Below are 18,953 nucleotides of genomic sequence, written 5' to 3'. Positions count from 1 at the left end.
CGTAAAACATAAGGTTTACTTCCCATCTCTACCAAATAACTGAGATGAGCTAAACTGCGACAGTTGAAACTGTTAAGCTTGAAATGCTTCAGAGAGTATGGAATGAGTTCGATAATAGATTAGATATATTTTTTACTATTTAAAATTATTATGTCTTCATACGTTTTACCAAATGTCTCGTTGAATAAATACAGATTTTAAAAGTTGTGGTATTCTTCTGTACTCATTCTATGTTTGTTACTCAAATAAATAAATTAATATTGTCAGAATTATTCGATTTATAATTATTTCTATAACCATAATACATATCAAGTTTTTACTATAGTCGAATAAGCCGACTACTCTTCTAGTCGTAGATATCACCGGAATTCACATATATCATTCGCATGGTATTCGTAAATCCTACACTTTCTTTACTTCCACTTGTTACTATTACTAAATCCCCATTTTTCAGTATGCCTTTAGTTTTGCCGAAATTCATTGCAAATCGTATGCGGGCTTCGATGTCTTTTAACCATTCGGTTTCTTGAGGAGCTAAAAAAACGTACAATAAAGATTTGGCGGCAAAGATATGAGCTAAAGAAATAAAATATTTAAATAAACCCTTAACCACAAAAACATAATTTTTATCGTTTTTTTTTTATAGTATCAAGCCATCAAAAAAAAAATATTATAAATCAATATTATGTTAAATAATCGCTTTCTAAAAAAAAATATGTATTTTTTCGAGTAACAATTATTTATTTAAATTGAGTTTACAATGTGTTTTTTTAAAAAAAAGTTTTTCTCGTGCTGCCCAAAATTTGATAATTTTTCAATATTTTTTTAAAAAATCTGAAATAACTTTACATATTAGATTCTTTCTAAAAACGCTTAGAAAAACATAAATAGAGGTAAGACAAAAAGAGGTAGTATAGTGTAGTTGCTGACGGTATTCGTTTAGTTGTCCGAGTTCTTCGCGGATGTCGAAGAGCCGTCGTCACGTTAGAATAGGTACAAGGGGTACAAACGAATCACAAGGCACGAGGACCTAAGGAAATATCATATACTGTGCGAATGAATCTCAAGACAAGTGTATTTAGAAAGGAAAAAGTACAAGGTATTGAACAAACAAACTTGAACTTAAACCAGGGAAAACGGACAGCGACCACTGATTACTCTTGACTAATGACAATTGGTGCATTAGACTCGACTGAAGAGAAATTATTGAAATTTAATGTCTATTATATTGATTTAACTATTGCAATTCATTATTATTTCTATTTTTTTACTTATTTAATTGATTAGTCATCAGTCTCGAGTCGCTTGAAGCACTGCTAAAATGTATTATTAAATAGTTCGTATATTGATGATGTAGTCATCATATATCAGTAAAGAAATAAACTAAAAATACTTTATACGACCATGGCCAAAAAAATCGAAAAAAAAATTTGAGAACATTATTATTTTTCGAAACAGACATGCAAGGTGAGTTTCAAAATGTTCAGAGGGGGGGGGGGAGGTTTTGATTAAAACAAGTTGTATTTTTAATTGATAATTATTAATTATTATTTTATTAGTTATTCATTTTTATGAATTAAAATAAAATTAATCAAGATTTAATAGTCTATTTTTTTTTTAATGCATAATACAATGTATATATTGGTGATTTTAGGAGCATACTTGCATGCAAAGTAATGTTCTACTAATTTCTGTCGACCTATGACTGCCCCCCACCCCCTGCTCAATAGCTCCAACCCCACTGTACATATTTTCATATTTTTTTACATTTATAATATTTTTATTGCTAACCCGTTATGAAATATTTAAAAACGATAAATTTAATAGAAGTTTTAATCGCTTCGTAAAGATGTATTAATTTAATATGTTTAGTAATAAGTGTTATTTTTATATAGTTTATTCACGAAACTTACTTATGTAGTGGACTGTGATCAGATTGCGCCATACGGCTAATTTTCTAGCTGTCTTTCCATGTCTGGTAACTGCTATTATCGGACACCTTGGGCGGTACCTGGCAATATTCTGAGCTGACACACCGGACGTAGAGATGACTATTATTGCTGTCGCGTGGCTTTTGAGCGATACCGTCACACAACCGATACTGAACCCTTGAGCAGGATCTGGTTTCAGTTTGGACTATAGTGTGTAAAAGATCAAATGTAATCGACAAAAGAAATAAAATCTGGCATAGTGGGGCCACAGAAAATATTATTATAACTACTAAAATTCCTTTAGACTCTTCGATACGTAACTGTAGATAAAAAAAATGTATATTAATAGATACCGTTTTATAGCCAATACAAATGTTTATATTATTGTGTAATTTATCTTTTGGGTATCCTAACATTTTTAAGGTTTACGAAATTTTATTTTTCATGGGTTAAGCTTTTCTGGTGCCATGCACTCATGTAATACTTACCGTAAGTGTCAAAAGTTGATTCAACTCAATTAATTAACTAACATAATATAAACATTTGTATTTTAAACTCTGGATCCGTAAAAAAATCTCTCGTGTATGGTACTTATTCAGGGTGATCCATACGATATAAGACACTCGATTTCTCAAAAAATATGAATATTTTGAAAATAATTGTTTTTCTATACTCGAAGGTACATATTTTACGATATTTTTCAATAAGTAGAAAAAGTTTAAATTCGTTTCCGTATACGTAAAACCAAGTATAGATCTAGTTTTTTTTAAATGGAAACGAACGTTTTTAATTCCATTAAGGCCCCTGGATACCGATCATTTTTAAGGAGTTTTGTATAGGCAATATTTAAGAAAAAAGTGGTTTTAATACATTTCGACCATGCCAATTAATTTTCCGGTTAATTTTTAAAATCATCACGGTATTATTTTTTATTTAAATCATTTTGTCTATGAGAAAAAGCTATTTTAGTTAATATAATAGTACATTTTTTGTCCATCGCACAGGCTGAACCAGTGATCCGATGAGTAATCTGAAAACAGATTTGAATTTGTCATGAAGTTTACTTGAGATCGGTCAGCGTACTTTTTTGATATCTTACTCCTACTACGCATAAAACACGTTTGAACTTTTTATAACAATTCAAATTCAAATTTGGAAAGGGTTAAAAATAAAAATTGAAAAAAACGCTCTGACCGATCTCAAGTAAACTTCATAAAAAATTCATATCTGTTTTTAGATTGCTAATCGGATCACTGGTTAGATCTGTACGATGGACAAAAAAAGATGTGTTTTGGCTGAAAAAAACGGTCGGTATCCAGGGGCCTTAAAAAAAAAAGTCCATACTTCTGGATTTGTTTCATGTAAAATATATATAATAACAATAAAAAACATTAAACGTACATAGAAAAAAAGTCGATCACATATAATATTACCACGATTTTCGTGGTTTAGTGTGGCCAGAAACTAAAGCTATTGATTTTTATGAGGTAATACCGGTTATAAAGGGTACTCGCAAATACTGGTGAAACCCGAAACCACCGAGTACCCGAGAGTCTCAGGCCGGGAAACCCGGGTACCCGAAACCATTTGTCAATTTTTGATGATGAGTAGCCATAAACTTTTTAAAAATAAAACATACATCGTCTATTGACCAATGAAATATTTAGAACTTTAAATTCAGTACAATTTTTTCGTGGGGACCACTATGCTCCGACTTCACTGTACTGACTTTTGTTTATTTTATGACTAATGTTTTCTAAACGTTATACGAAACGAGGAATTATTATTGTTTAAACTATAAAATTAAAAGTATATATTTGATTTAGTTATATTCCGTATAGTAAATATTGCTTAGTATAAAAGTAAAACTTTAGACTAATGATTAATAATACGTTTTATTTTATTTCTCATAATATAATTGTTTAAAATATAGTAGTATTATTTTTAAACATTTTATTATCAGTCACTGATGGTTAGATTTGTTTTCATTTTATTTTACAAGTTCAAATTATGAAAAGTTTAGTTATCAACATTAGAACTATAGTTTTCTATAGTAAATAGAATAAAATATTTAATTTTTAATTAAGTGTAATTTATTGACTGGCCGATAAGTAGCATTATTTTTATCAGCGTGCATTACTTTACTGCACTCCCCCTACTGTTATTAATTTTAAACTTCACTAATTCTAAAATTAATTATCTAAAAATGGATATCGAGCAGTTAAAATTTTAGCAAATTAATCGTTATTTTAAAAAGTTATTAAATATATAATTTACCGTTTAATTTACAAAAGTGGATTGAACTCTGGGAAAAAATAAAGAAGATTAATATTTGTATAATCTCTAATAAGTAATACCTATTGTAAAACAACATAAACTACTAACGTGTCTCTAAAAGAGAGAAATACAAAATTGCAATTGTTTTAAGAGAAAAGCGGTGTCTTATACTTAATGAATCACTCGGTATAAATACAGTGTAATCGTGATCCATTCAATATCTCATAGAGTGTGATAACAAATGTTCTTTTCTTTTTTATAGTGTTTTATGCAAGGTGATCTCGTGTCTTCGCAATTCTTTTTTTCTTTCCCCCTCTCAAAAAATTATTATTTTTATATCAACTTTTGAAACTTAAATAGTAACGGGTACCCGGGTATTATCTTACAGTCTGACTACCTACCGCAAAAACAATATGGTAGCCGACCTTTTTCGACGGCCCAATGAGAACCCATGTAATTTGTTTAAAGTTTTCCTTCTGGTTATTTTGTGATTTAACCATTTCATATTATCAGTCAAATTAACCCCGGCAAAAGAACCGCTAATGTTTTAACGTCTTAAAACCTTTTAAAGGAATTTATGTTTTTAGGCCTATTAAACCTTGAGATTTAACTCGTTGAACATCTGTTGTTCCCAAATGGCGGATTCTCCTTGACGGCACACGTAGGACAAATACTCTACACAGTGCTCTGGATAGTCGGTGCGCAGTGTGACGTTCAAGTAAATGGCGTCGGTCACATCGAGTACGGTGTTGATGACGGAGTTGACTTCGGCGTTCGACGGGATCGACGTAACCTCCAATGATGACAGAAACCCACCGTGAGTGATTGTCGGCTTTCCCATCTTTAACGGAAAGACGGAGAGTTATTTTTTTGCACTTTAAATAGGATGCCACGATTATTGCGTACAATGTTGCATTTCGATAAAACAATCTTTTGAGCGATGAATATCTTGTCGTGGCCTATTTCCATAGACAGACTTGGTAAATCAAGGAAAACACCGTCGACCAGTGTCAAGATTTCATCAAGGTTTTCGATAGCAATACTGTTGTCGATTTTAGCGTACAAATCAATGTCGCTTCCTTTTTCGCGTTCTATTCGAATAACCAAATAAGTTAGTAACAAGTGCTATCTAACTGTGACATTTAAAAAATTACACATGTTTTTAAAACTATATGTACACATAAATAATTGTGTAATTTTTTCATTAGTCTGCTGTATTTTGATTGTTAACCAAACAATCAATCATAGTGCGCGTATACCCACGGCATAGATAAATGGTTGCACATTAGCCTGTATCACGCAATCTTCGATCGGCGGCAACAAGAGCTCTTATTGAAAAATATGAAAAAGTTATATAATGCTAACACTACTCGTGGATCAATCGTGGAACTTATTAATTATTTTTCACTGATGATCCTTGTTATGAGCCGACCACTAGCCCTTCTGGGTTCTAAGACAAATAAATAGTCAGAAGGAGAGGTGACTAGTTCGATGTATACATCGAACTGAGGATGTCAATACGCCTCCGAAGAGGCAAACTCATGGCCGTGCCTGTGGTCGAAAGCCAGGTGAAATTAATACCATCATGGGACGACTGTGGTGAGTGTTGGGGGCGGTTCGATTTGTGGTGGCGGTCTCTTATGATGGAAAGGGCTCGTCCTTCCCTGGCCAGACGAAATGGATAAAAATGCTGATCACGCAAAACTTTTCAGTCGAGGCGTTGACTCCTGGAAGACTAGCAACTCTGTCGATGGGAGTATAACATCTGACGGTTACAGTGAACCAAATCACTGTAGCAATTTGGATGTGTCGCGGTCTGACCAGTGGTTGATAAGGAGGCTAACCCTTTTTGAATTAAACTAGGAGCCAGGTGAAAAACCAAAGGAATGACGGCGAGCGCTGGACTTTGGGTTACTGATAGCCAGTAATCCGAGTTTATTCCCTAGAACTTGACTGGCATGTGCTTCACTTGGTAACTCGGGCGTTTGACCCACCTTTGGGCGGTAAGGCATCCTAAAGATTCCGCCCTAATTGTATCGTGTGAGGAGAAAAATCGACGGGGTACGGCGGAGTAGGGTTCGAACCCATTTTGGAACTTCTGATGGTCATTGTTATAGCCGGGTTGTCAGTGCTGATAAACCGGCTGTTATAATAAACGTGACTGAATATAACACGGATCCTCAGTGAAAAATAATAAGATCCACGATTTGCCCACGAGTAGCGCTAGAAGTATCTCACTTTTTCATATTTATAGATGAGAACTCTTGTGGCCGCTTTTTAATAGCTTGATATGCAACCAGTTTATCTATAGCCGTACGTATGCCGACCGAACCTGTTATTTAACCTGTTGACCGAACCCTTTTTTTGCAAATCGGTCATCGCAAAAACAAATGTATGCTAAAAAAAACATTCACAAAATCAATACTTTCTCAACTATGCATCCAAGCTAAAACACGTCATGTTTCAACTATCATACAGTATAAGCTATATTTATTATACTCACGGACGAATTCTTTTACCCGGTAGACGTAGGCTGCATCCCTGACACCGGGTATGAGTATCACGTCGATTTTGTTTTGTATGGCCTTGCGTATTCGGCCCTCGTCGTCGTCAGTAAGCCCTGCCGGTATCGGCATTCCCGGAATGTGCACCATTCTTTCGGATCCCAGAAAATCGCCTCGTCTGACCAGGCACTGCAGCTCCTCGCTATCTGTGTGCATGTTAGATTTGTATATTCATTGAACAACGGCAAACAATTCATGGCGTGTCGCAACTCAGATCTTACCCACTTGGTGTACGGATAGTTCGATCTTGCCGTAGTCCAAATAAATCAGATCTCCTTGCTTCAATCGCAAAATATTTTCGGCGTTCACATAAATACGTTCCGGCGAACATTTGTTCTTGTATTCAACATTGTTGGTCACGTAAACGTAATCGTTAGTTTCTAGTTTTATCATCGTTTGTTTCAGCTAAGCAATAATTACATTGTAAAAACAGAGATCAAAATGTTTTGATTCTCTCCCTTTCTCTGGTTCTAAACCAAGGCAGACCCTTCCCGTAATGATTTGAAATTTGACATAAAAAAGCCACTGAACTTATAACATGGACGGTGATATTAAGTGAATCAATATTGTCATAAGTACTATTAGATTTTTGCTTTCGATCAGGTGTTAAATGAGAGTAATAACATCACATAAACATGCCTTTTGGCTGGGAGTCTCTCAGTAATTTGAGTCAAGTTACGTTTAATAACCCATTGAAAACGTGCAATTATCACTCATCAGTGATCCATTTACCCTTATTGATATCCTTCTCCTTTTTTCCCATCCATTTCTCCACACCAGAGTTAGCATGTGTTATGAGGAAAAGAATCTACGTCTTTTATTTTTTTAAACATTGTTCCTAAACATTTGTTTAACAGGTACAAGATTTGACGTAGAGGATTGTAATATACGAAATAAAAAATCCCTCAAAAAAATTAACTAGTTATAATACTTAAAGTTTATAAAAAAATATTATTCTAACGGGCGCGTTTAACATTGAATTGTGCACGTTTGACTTACTTGGGTTCTAAGTATGGTGCCTGTTATTATTTTTTGCCCTTCGAGATTTAGCACGATAGCTAACGAGTACGGTATTCGATCGTTTTTCAAACTATGGTTAAAAACGCCTTGGCGAATTTCAAATATCATTTTCTTGCATTCTTGGACAGTCAGTCCGTCAAACCATACGACCATCATGGAAACGCCTCTTTCGCAATACTTTACTACTTCTTCTTGCGATATACTCGTCGCTGTACCAACGTATAAGTAAGAAGTAAAAAAGGTAAGTTATTATTGTGAACGGTTTTATTGATTAGTCGATCATACGCACAAACGGCAACTGCAATCGAAGTGAGTGTATGCGCAGAAGGTGTAGCATTTGTTTTCAAATTACTCAAATGATCCAGATAATTACTATCAATCGCTTTTGTTTGCATGGTCTCGTTGTTACAAAACGACTATGATAACCGATACTTAGTTTTCAAATTTTACATGGTGGCATACTACTCACCGAGGACATTGCGAGACGGGGTTCTTTTGTGACTTTAGGACCTCTGATGTTCATTTTTATAAAAACACCTAGATTAGTATGAATAAAACAACAATTACTCACTATTATACTTTATAACTAATGAATTAAACGAAAACGTTTAAATGTAAAAACTAAACCTAAATATTATTATAAGTTCCTGTATCCAAGCAATAATTAACAGTTATATAATCATTTGCTAATCATGTTAAAATGCGCAACTCTATTTTTTTGTGGAAACGATATTTTCAATTTTTATCCCACTAGGCCATATAGCCGTGGTCGGATTAATAGGACTCAGGAACAGGGCAAATATTTATGCCAGGAAAATAAAAACAACGGGCTCATAATACAAAATAAAAATAAAGCACAATTTTTTTCAAGTTTAAGAGTATAATTTATTTTAATAAGTAATAAACCGGCTATTAAGTTTTATCATTTTTATTTCTAATAATAATTTGTCAGTGTCAAAATGTATTTTGAATATTATTAATTATTATAATAGACAAATAAACTTAGTTTATAAACAATTAGTAACAATTAAATAACTTTTGTTCTAGTGAATACTTTTAAGATTTTTTTTTTAAATAATTTATACTCATTTGCGCTATAAGCACTATGTATTTTATTGCACTTCACTATTTTACTTTTTTATTTTCTTTATTACCATTTTATTTAAAAACTCAAGACAGCCTTTTTTTAAGAACAATTTGCTGAAAATTTCAACTGCTCGATAACCAGATTTGGACAATTACTTTATAAGTTTCTAAATGTTAAAGGGTAGGATGGGAGGTGGAGTGCAGTAGAGAAATGTGCGCAGATAAAAATAGCTCTACGCGCCTACTCTACCGCACTCCACCTCCCATCCTATTCTTTAACCTTTAGTAACTTAAAAATTAATTATCCAAACTTGGTTGTCGACTAGTCAAAATGTTCAGCAATTTATTCTTAACAAAATGGCTATCTTGAATTTTTAAATAAAAAGGCAATAAAAAATAAATTAAAAATTAAAATAGTTAAGTGCAATAAAATACATAGCGCAAATGAGTATAAATTATTTTTAAAAAAAAAACTTAAAAATATTCACTAGAACAATAGTTATTTTATTTGTCAAATCTTCCTGGGCCACCCTGTATATATTTTTGTACGCGATTTTATTATCTTTATAATATAATAATATCTTTGGTGTTGAAGAAAATACAACGTGTATTGTTATCGTCTGCTTTATCAGAATGAACTGTTGATAATCTTCAACCATGATTTTTTGATTATAAAACAGATATTTTGTTACCGCGGTTACATATGACCATGCATTTGTCATTATGGTTTATATGTACAAGTCAGTGGTATTTATTTTTCGTTTTTAACTATTTTTGTTCTTGATTTGTTTAAAATTAAAATTAGTAAAGTTAACAATAAAGACATAGTTGAAGTTTTAAACATTCCATATGAGAGCGAAGACGAGTTTTGTGATTTAGATGATGAATTTTTGGAAATATTTTCTTAAGACGTTACCAAGGTATACCTATTTATTTATAATATTTTTTTGTAGTAAATAATTTGAATTTCGTATTACTTAGAATTTTTTGTCTATGATGTGTGATCAAAATCGTGTTGTTCATAATTTACAAACTGATCACGACGAAAAATTTTTACGGGAAGTTCCAAATTAACCCGAGAATTCAAATTCAAATAAAAAAACAAAAATTAACCTTGGAATGAAAAAAAAGGTACTTTTGTTACTAATCCTAATATTTTGACATTCATCGTAAATTCTGGATTACCTGATACTATATCAAATCTCTACACACCAAAAGAGTTTTTAAATATTTTTGGAACGATGAATTATGAAAATGTATTATTGAACAAACATTGACATACAGCATACAGATAGACACTTTTAAACCATTTATACTTACAGAAACTCAATTAGAAAGTTAGGTATTATTATAATGATGTCAATTGTCCATGCCCCTAATTCTAGAGCTTACTGGTCTAAAACATGGGAAATTATGATATTTGGAATTGTATGACTAAGAATAATCATTTACTTTAATTTTCCACTGGTTAAACCAGGTTTCTAGCTTTTTAAGATGTATTTGCAGTTTATTAATGGCTGAATTAATATCTGGAACAGAAGAAGTTATGCAGGTGTAATCTGCAAAAGTGGCTAAGTTAGTTATGTTTGAATGAGGTATGTCGACAGTAAATAGATTATAAAGGGTAGGAGCGAGAATGCTACCTTGTGGAACACCAGCTTTTATAGGAAAAGTATTTGAAAGCTCATCATCGCATCGCACTTGGAAAGTACGGTGTGAGAGGAAAGATTTTAAGGTAAGATATAGAGGAGTGGGAAGGAAACGAATTTTTTAGAGCAGGCCTTTGTGCCATACACGATCAAACGCCTGTGCTACATCAAGGAATACGGTGAACAAAAATGTTTTTTTTCTAGAGAAGAGGCAATGTTGTCTACAATTTTGTGTACTTGGTGAAGGGCTTGAAGGGTGAATGATTGTTTCTAAAACCAAATTGGGTATCTGGAATAATATTTTTTTCGGTTATAATTAAATAGATTCTTTTGATTATGATTTTTTCAAGGATTTTAGAGAAGGAGGGGAGTAGGCTAATTGGTCTATAAGACGAAGGGAGATGCGAGGGTTTCCCAGGCTTATGAATTAGAATAATGACCAAGTGTTTCCAAGAAGAGGGAATGTATGATATACGGAGGATAGAGTTAAAGATGTGTGAGAGGTGATTATTTAATGATTTGATTTTTTATTAGGTCATAGCCGGGAGCTTTGTTATTGGGAAGATTCTTAATGATATAATGGATTTCGGATGGAGAGGTATGTTTGGTTGGTAATGACATAGGGAGAATTCGGGAAAGAGTGGATTCTACGTGACTAACGTGTTCATTGTCAGGCATGTCAGGATGAGGAGAGAATCTCATTTCTAGATTGGTTGCAAATAAGTTTGCCTTATCTAGATTAGACGTGGCTAAGGAGTGGTCAGGATGGCGTAGAGGAGGGATTTTATTTTTTTGTTTAAGGATATTTTTAGTAGCTTTCCATAATGAATTATTGGATAAGTTGAGTGAGTTTATATAATGTTGATATTTTTCTGAATTGTGTTTGCGCAGAATATTTTTTAAGGAGGATGTAAGCATATTGTAGTTTCTTTTATCACTGGGCAAGTGTGACCTCTGCCATCTAGAGCGGGCTCGTCTTTTTTCAATTATTAGTTGAGAAATATGTTGGGGTAGGTGATAACTAGAGTTTTGAGTAGAATTAATAGGAATGGAAGAGTCGAGTGCAGCTTTTTGAATAATGGAAGTAAGAGATAGGACCGCAGAGTCAATGTTAAGGAGAATTTGATTTTCAACAATACTGTGGAATTTTGGCCATATAGTTTTACCAGGCGTAATTGTAGGGTAAGATTTAGTTGTGTAAGAGAGATTATTTAAAGTTAATAAGACAGGTGTGTGATCGGAAGAGAGGTCTGAGGAATTAGTTATATTGTAAGAAATGTGATTTGGAAGAGTAGATATAAAAAATTCAAGAATGTCAGGTTGTCTGTTGATGTGCGTGGGCCAGTAAGTGGGATTTGGATGGGCAATTATTTTTAGATTTTTTGTTGTTGTAAAGTTAATTAAGACCTTCTCAATAACTAAAAAAAAAAAAAATCAAAAATTTTTTTTAAGGAATTCAAAACAATTATAATTATGTAATTAAATCTTGTTGAAGTAGTGTTACTGGACACCCCCTTCTTTCACGTTGTCCTATCATTGTATTATATTTTTTTTTCAAATTACTTATTGTAACTAATATTACAGATTGTAAATATATTTATAAAAAATAAAAAAAATAAAAGAAGAATAATCATAGAGAAAATGTTTAGAATCAACAAACCACTGTTTATTGCCTTCGTAGATCTGGAGAAGACCTTCGATAATGTTAAATGGACAAAACTTTTTAAGATTTTGGAAGACGTTGGAATAGACTATAAAGATAGAAAAATTATATATAATCTGTACATCAATAAAATCGCAGTTATAAAAGCTGAAAAAAGTAACAACTAGGTGGAGGCTAAAATTGCTAAGGGGGTAAGACAAGGGTGCAATCTATCACCTACCTTATTTAATCTATATATAGAAAAAGCCTTAAAAGAAGTAAGAAAAAAAACATTGGAGGAGTAAAGATAGGTGGAATACTTGTGCAAAAGCTGTGTTTCGCGGACGTTATTGCTGTAATCGGAGAAAGTGAAGAAGACATAACTAACATGCTCGAAAAAATTAACGACGCGAGGTATTAAGTCTTCTGTTGCACATAGTCCTACAGATACTGGTTGTCTGAATTGGGCAAGAGTTGTTTTATTGTTGTGTACCTTTTCATACAAAAGCCAAGAATTCTCCAAGAACTGTCTATTCCATTATCCGATAATGACGTAGGTTTAGAATATAACCATCGGCATAATGCATTAAATATGTCAGGTGGTTTAACAGAAGTTCAAAAGTGTTTAAGAACTTAAAAGTAAAAAACATGTCCATCCCTCCTCGGCTCCCTGGTCCTTTCTTCTGTCCGGACTCCGAAAATACCCGTAGACTCCATGTCTGGATGAGTGTGGTTTACATTTAACCCGTGTTCGCGGTCAATTTGTCCGGGGAAAGTGATGTGCATTGAACTTCTACCGGAGGAATTGAAAAATCCTCCGGAGAATTCCGGGTTTCCACTGGAGAAATTGCACTCCGAAGATTTTGCCCCCATGAAATAGAGCAATAGACTCTGGTCGGCCATTGATCACCGAAAGGATGGTAAATTGTTGGAGTGGGGGGGGGGGATGACGGGTCCGTCATGTAGAACCGCATGGTCATCGGGCGGACCCCATCCTCCTCGTTGAGGAATGCCTCTAGTCTTAACACCAGATCGGGTTTTGTCCCCTCGGTGCCTAAACCCCGCGCCGCCAACTCGCCTTTCAACTCGGCTATTGTCAGATCTAATAATGCCTTACCTGACATATTGATATCGACGCGTGAACCAATTAGCCGAATGAGTTATTTCGCGAGATTATGAGCGGCTGGTCAGCGGATTTGTGGTTTTGCCTAATTCTATTTTTAGCGCAAAGCACACTCGGGTACAACTCTATACAGAAACCCTATTATTTTTCGCTTTTAAGCGTTAAAATACCCCAAATTTGTACTTTTTTGTGAGAAAAAACTCTCTTACAGTGGGAGCCTAGACTAAACTTAAGGTCCAGCTAAGCTAAGTTCGTTAGAATTTAAAGGGGGTGCCAAATTAAAAAAATTTAAAAAATAATATTCAAATTTGCCCTTACCTTAAGTCTCTTTAAGCTTTGAGTACCGACTGCGCCAAATGTTGTAATCGTGGTAGACAAGGGTTGGAATAAAGGGTACGCCGGGTTTCAGATATTACGGATGAGTTTTTTTGGTTTTTAACACGTTGACCGCCATGCGATCTAATATGAGATATCACAAAACTTTGTCCAGGCCGCCAAGGGTTTTTTTTTCGAAGTTTACTCAAAACATTTTTTTTCTCAGATTTTATTCAAAATTTGTTAACATTAATAATATGTTGTTTCTAATACGTTTTTTATAGTTTCAAGTCAATTAGAGTTGAGATTTCGAATTCGATCTTGTGGCCGTAGGATGTAACTCACTGAAAAACTATTAATATTACCCTTACCGCGAGATCATCAAATAAATATCATACCAATTATTACCATTTTATGAGATCTCAGATTAAATATCAAAACATTTTTATTTTAAAAACTAACCTCTATCATTGTAGTAAAACATATATTATACTAAAAAAGTCTTTATTTTCTTCTTTAAATTTGAAAAACATAAACTATTTAGTCTATAGGTGGTATATAACAAAAATGGTTATAATAAAAACTGATGGTAACCATATAAAACATATTGAAATAAAAAGTCTTTCTTTTCTCTTAACATTTAAAACAAACAAACAATTCAAGTACTATAGTAGTACCTACTACTATAACAATATAACAATATAATAGTTATATAATAATAACCTAACCTAACCTAACATGTCATTAATACGGTCAGTGTCTATTATTAATTATTAAAAACTTAATATTATAATAATAATATTAAATAATATATTATATTATGTTGAAACACAGTACGTTTAAAAAAAATATGCACATGGTATCAATGATAAGATTATCATAGAATACATACATTTCAAAAAATCATAGAAAAAAAACTGATAACGCTAGACGCTTGCTAAAAAGACCCAATGAAAGTGGCAACACTGTACTTTTCAAATAAAATGTCAAAAGACTGATGATTGAGACCAGAAACGAAATATCACCAATTGAAAATAATTGGGAATGAGATCTCCTAATAAATCTCACGACACAGTTTTGGGAAAAAGTTGAGATTTCGAATTATATCTCATGGCCGTTACAAGTAACACAGTGAAAAACCCCGTGGCGGTCAACGTGTTAAATAACAAAAATGACCATATAGGTTTATATGCGATGTATGGCCGAAAGGTTATCCAAAACGGAAGTGACCGGTGGGCGGCGGCGGCGGCTGCGGCTATCCCGTCCGTGCGGCGAGCGCGGCCTGGCGGACGAGTAGAGGGTAAGCGGGCGCGGGCGCCATCCGGCGGTGGCGATTGTGATTAGCACGCGGCCACAACCGGAGTCGCGATGCGACCGACCGCGTCAAGCTTATGACATTTTAATCGTATAGGTAAAGTATAATATCGCTTTACCTATACGATTATGCATTATTATAACTATAATAATGCAATAAAAACGTAAACTGGAAATAGTATTATTTTGGTATCTCGCCGCGCGTAAAAAAACGACCACGGCGGCCGGTAGCAGGTAGTCGACCTGGCTGCAGCCGGGTCGTTGCGCAGTGCGCGGCTGCCCGAAATCGCGAACTTCAAACGCCTGTAACTCCGAAAGTAAGTACGAGCGGCAAAAAATTCATATACAAAATTTTATCAGCATTAAAAGCCCTATCGATTAAAAAAAAAATCGGAAAAAAAGGGTGCTCGGTAAACTAGATTTGTTCCGGACTGTTAAGCTTGTTGATGATGATGATTACCTATTAATTAAAAAGATAATTGTCCACATCCATATGGTAATAAATAAATTGGTATTTATTTGTTGATACTAAATATGTAGGTATTCTACTACTACTTATATAATAGATAAATAACATTTATTTAAGTAGGTACAGAGTTAATTTAAATAAAAAGTATTTGAAATTAATATTTAAATAAAAACATAACTGGATTTTTTTTATTTAGTTTTAATTATGTTATTTAAGTTTTAAAAAAATATAATCATGAAATATTATTTTTAAAATATCAAACAGTTTATAATAAACATACATAAATTGTAAAATTGTATAAAAGTGGTTGATTTATTTATCGGAAAGGCTACTAGACAAGGGTGTCCCATGTCACCAATGTTGTTTAATGTATATGTCAAACAACCAATCAAAGAAATAAAGTAAACGCTCAATAGACGAATAATAGGAGTCACGGTCGGAGAAGAACTTATACAAATGCTTAGATTCGCTGACGACATTTAGACATTTAGAAAGCTTCGAAATGTGGTGCTGGCGGAGGATACTAAGAGTTCCGTACCAATGACAGTGTACTTAATGAAATAGGTGAACCTAGAGGATTATTAAGATCAATCAAAGAAAGAAGATGGAGACTAATTGGACATACTTTAAGACACGAGGAGGAACTACACTACAGAATATTGCAAGGACAAATAGAAGGCAAGAGAGGCAGAGGACAACGCTAACCAAAAAAGTTATTAAAGATGCTGGACTGAGAACCCGGAAGGAATGGCCAGTAACAGAGAAGAATGGAGGGAGTATGGAAGAATGCTGTACAACCAACCTTAAGGGTTGATTACTAAAGAAGAAGTTGATTTATGCCGTTTAGACTATTCATCTTTTTAATTATGGTTTATTTAAAAAAAATAAGTAACTTTAACATGTTTAAATATTTATTTATTTACTATATTTTATAACCATATGTTGCTTAACGTTTTTTTATATTAATTGAATGTTAGCATCAGAATTTGAACAACCAACATGAGTAAAATCCTAACCGTTTACTTTATTAATGTGTATAAAATAAATACATAAAAGAGACAATAATAATAATTTAAACAAAATTCAGAATCAGAAAAAAAATTAAGTTTTCACCTATTATAGCTACAGAGATGTTTAAAGTTGAATCTTAATTATAGTAACAATTGTCTCATTATTGTGTTATATATGAATAAGGAACTGCCAATTGGTAAACGCTATACACCAAACGGCTACTCAAGAGTTCTTGAGAATCCTTTTACTGACAATTTTGAGAGCTAATATTTATATTATTAAAATCTTAAAAGTAGGATGCCAAGTTGCATACATAGTTAATCATTTTATTTATTATAGTAATATACGTCAAACTGCTTTTTATAATTATGTTACAATATTAAGTGATATTTAAAATACATGAGTTAAATAAATAAAATAAATATATAAAATATCCACTTCCACGGACCCTGTTTTTTGAGGTTACCAAAACGGTTACCACTGAAGGAATACCGTTGAATGGGATACCACAAGGTTGTTATCACCAGCCTGTTTTTTCTCATTCAGTTCGGTGTAGGCAGCATGTAGACTTCGCGTTCAAGAAAAGTTCGATCCCGGCCAATACGAAAATTATCTGGTACACGAGCATCGTTTCTCACTTTTGAGGAAAACTAGGAAACAAAAGTATCGTTTGTCCAAGGGGGAGTAATGTTGTGGTGATAGTTGTTATGACCACCTACTCTACCGCAGTGAAACGCGATGACGGATGGGTACCTCTACCCACAGTACCACCACTTACCGCGCCGGGTGAAGCGTTACACGGGGACTGATATACTCATTGCAATAATTGTTCACGAGGTCCTTTATACAACAGTTCAATCAAAACTATCAAATCAAAACTACAACTACCACAGGATGCAAAATTAAAGAAAAACAAATTTAATTGAAAATTATAAAGGACCGCAGTCTTGGTTTATTTCAATTAATTACTGGTCCATAGCTTATACTTCTTAAATACCTACATTATTTTATCTATATTACAATCACCACAATTCATCTTTCATAATATAAGTTTTTTGTTGGTCAGTCTTGAATTAAACACATATAATATATACCTAATGTTCAAATGTAAGTACTCGTTGAGATGTTGCCAGGGTATGATTAAATACGGCTGTACCCTTGGCAACCCCCGGCTTGGAAATGGAAATCAGACTTAAACAAATTATAGTTATGACTTTTTGTTTTTTTTTTTTTGCATGAACGTTTAACTAGAAATTTAAACAAGAAATACCCGGTAATCGTTATAAATGCTGCTTGTCAAATATATCATGTAGACATACTGTTAAAACAAAATGCCTGCGATCATATTTCACTCAGAATCAAGCTGCTGAGTTGAAAATTTTCAAAACACTCTTTGTGTTCGACCGGCGTGCATGTACGACGGTTAATAATTATTACATTACCATAATAAACTAATTAACAAAAAAAAAATGTATAATAATATATAATTACAACAATGAAGTCGTTAACCCTTGATTCCAACGTAAATTATTACACCGGAACAAAACTGAGAGAGTTTAATAACGACTACTATTACTTTTGGCTTGTTGGCCCGCCAAAGAAAATAATAATAATAACAAGGCACCGCCTTAATTTGAATTAATCGATAAAATAAATTAAAACTCAGTTGTGCAAATTAATTGCTTTGTTTGCAGAAAATGAAACGGTGTACACTTTTGAAACAAAAATGTGCAATATTTAAAAAAAAATTCAACGTAAGTAATAACAATATTTTTATAATCATTTTAATACGCTAATGTAATCGTTTCGATTTTAGGACAAGTAATAATTTTAAGATGAATTATCGTTACGCTGAAACAGTATTTCCGTGAGCAACAAGATTGCGGTTAATATATTAATTTATTTTCCATCTTAATATAAACAATAATTAAACTATTTTTTTTTGGGCAAAATAACAAATACATGAGTGCATTGCATCGTAATACACAACTCACAAGTGTAACATACAAAAATGTAACATTTACAAATTTCATCAGCTTAAATCAGATCGTCCACTGGTACATGCTTTTCGTTATTAACGATTTTTTAATTATTATTATCGTCTTCTGTTGTTATCATCTAAACTTTAAATATTTTATTATTTTATGTCTTTACTGTATAAATACCACAAGTGTTACCTTAGTTTTTTCTAAATCAAAGGAACTAGTTTTTTGAAACTTATTTCGTAGTTATATATTACTCTTAAGTACATTTTTCTAAATGCTTGATAACTAATAATACCACCGTGGAAAGCTTATACAGTTATAAACACTCAGTTAGTTTAAGAGTTCAATAAATCATAAATTTTTGTTCTAATTAAAAAAAAAAATGATTGGTTATACTTTTTTGGGGTTTTAAACCAGTTTTGACTACTTTTCGGAAAACATATTAGAATTATAACATGCCGTACTTAAGAACTGAAAAATACGTCAATTTTTACAGCGTATTTCTTGATTTTAAATCACACTTTTTAACTTTTGACTTTATGAAGTAACTTTAGTGAAAATTTGTGA

The 18,953-nt window shown here is 32.9% G+C and overlaps 1 protein-coding gene across 1 annotated transcript; it reads right to left on the bottom strand.

Moving 5' to 3' along the window:
• Window positions 1–346: 346 nt before the first annotated feature.
• Window positions 347–8,315, bottom strand: LOC126847665 (pyruvate kinase-like). The gene is made up of 9 exons (XM_050588047.1): window positions 8,262–8,315; window positions 8,082–8,208; window positions 7,772–8,001; window positions 6,994–7,177; window positions 6,712–6,918; window positions 5,115–5,299; window positions 4,807–5,049; window positions 1,914–2,136; window positions 347–534 (listed from the first exon to the last, which is right to left on the bottom strand). The coding sequence occupies exons 1-9, from the start codon at window positions 8,313–8,315 to the stop codon at window positions 347–349; spliced, it is 1,641 nt and encodes a 546-aa protein (XP_050444004.1).
• Window positions 8,316–18,953: the final 10,638 nt, after the last annotated feature.

The sequence above is a fragment of the Adelges cooleyi genome, unplaced genomic scaffold, assembly GCF_023614345.1.
Source record: "Adelges cooleyi isolate 19-005CV unplaced genomic scaffold, UGA_ACOO_1.1 ACOO_flye_CR_arks_rails_tigmint_CR_PRNA_115, whole genome shotgun sequence".
NCBI classification, from domain to species: Eukaryota; Metazoa; Arthropoda; class Insecta; order Hemiptera; family Adelgidae; genus Adelges; species Adelges cooleyi.
This window is presented reverse-complemented; position numbering and strand designations above follow the sequence as displayed.

Excerpts from the sequence above, each read along its gene's own strand:
- LOC126847665 (XM_050588047.1), bottom strand. The coding sequence starts at position 8,315 with ATGAACATCAGAGGTCCTAAAGTCACAAAAGAACCCCGTCTCGCAATG. Across the intron at positions 7,178-7,771 it reads GCACCATACTTAGAACCCAA|CTGAAACAAACGATGATAAA; the intron begins GTAAGTCAAACG and ends ATTATTGCTTAG. Across the intron at positions 5,300-6,711 it reads CCGGGTAAAAGAATTCGTCC|AACGCGAAAAAGGAAGCGAC; the intron begins GTGAGTATAATA and ends TTATTCGAATAG.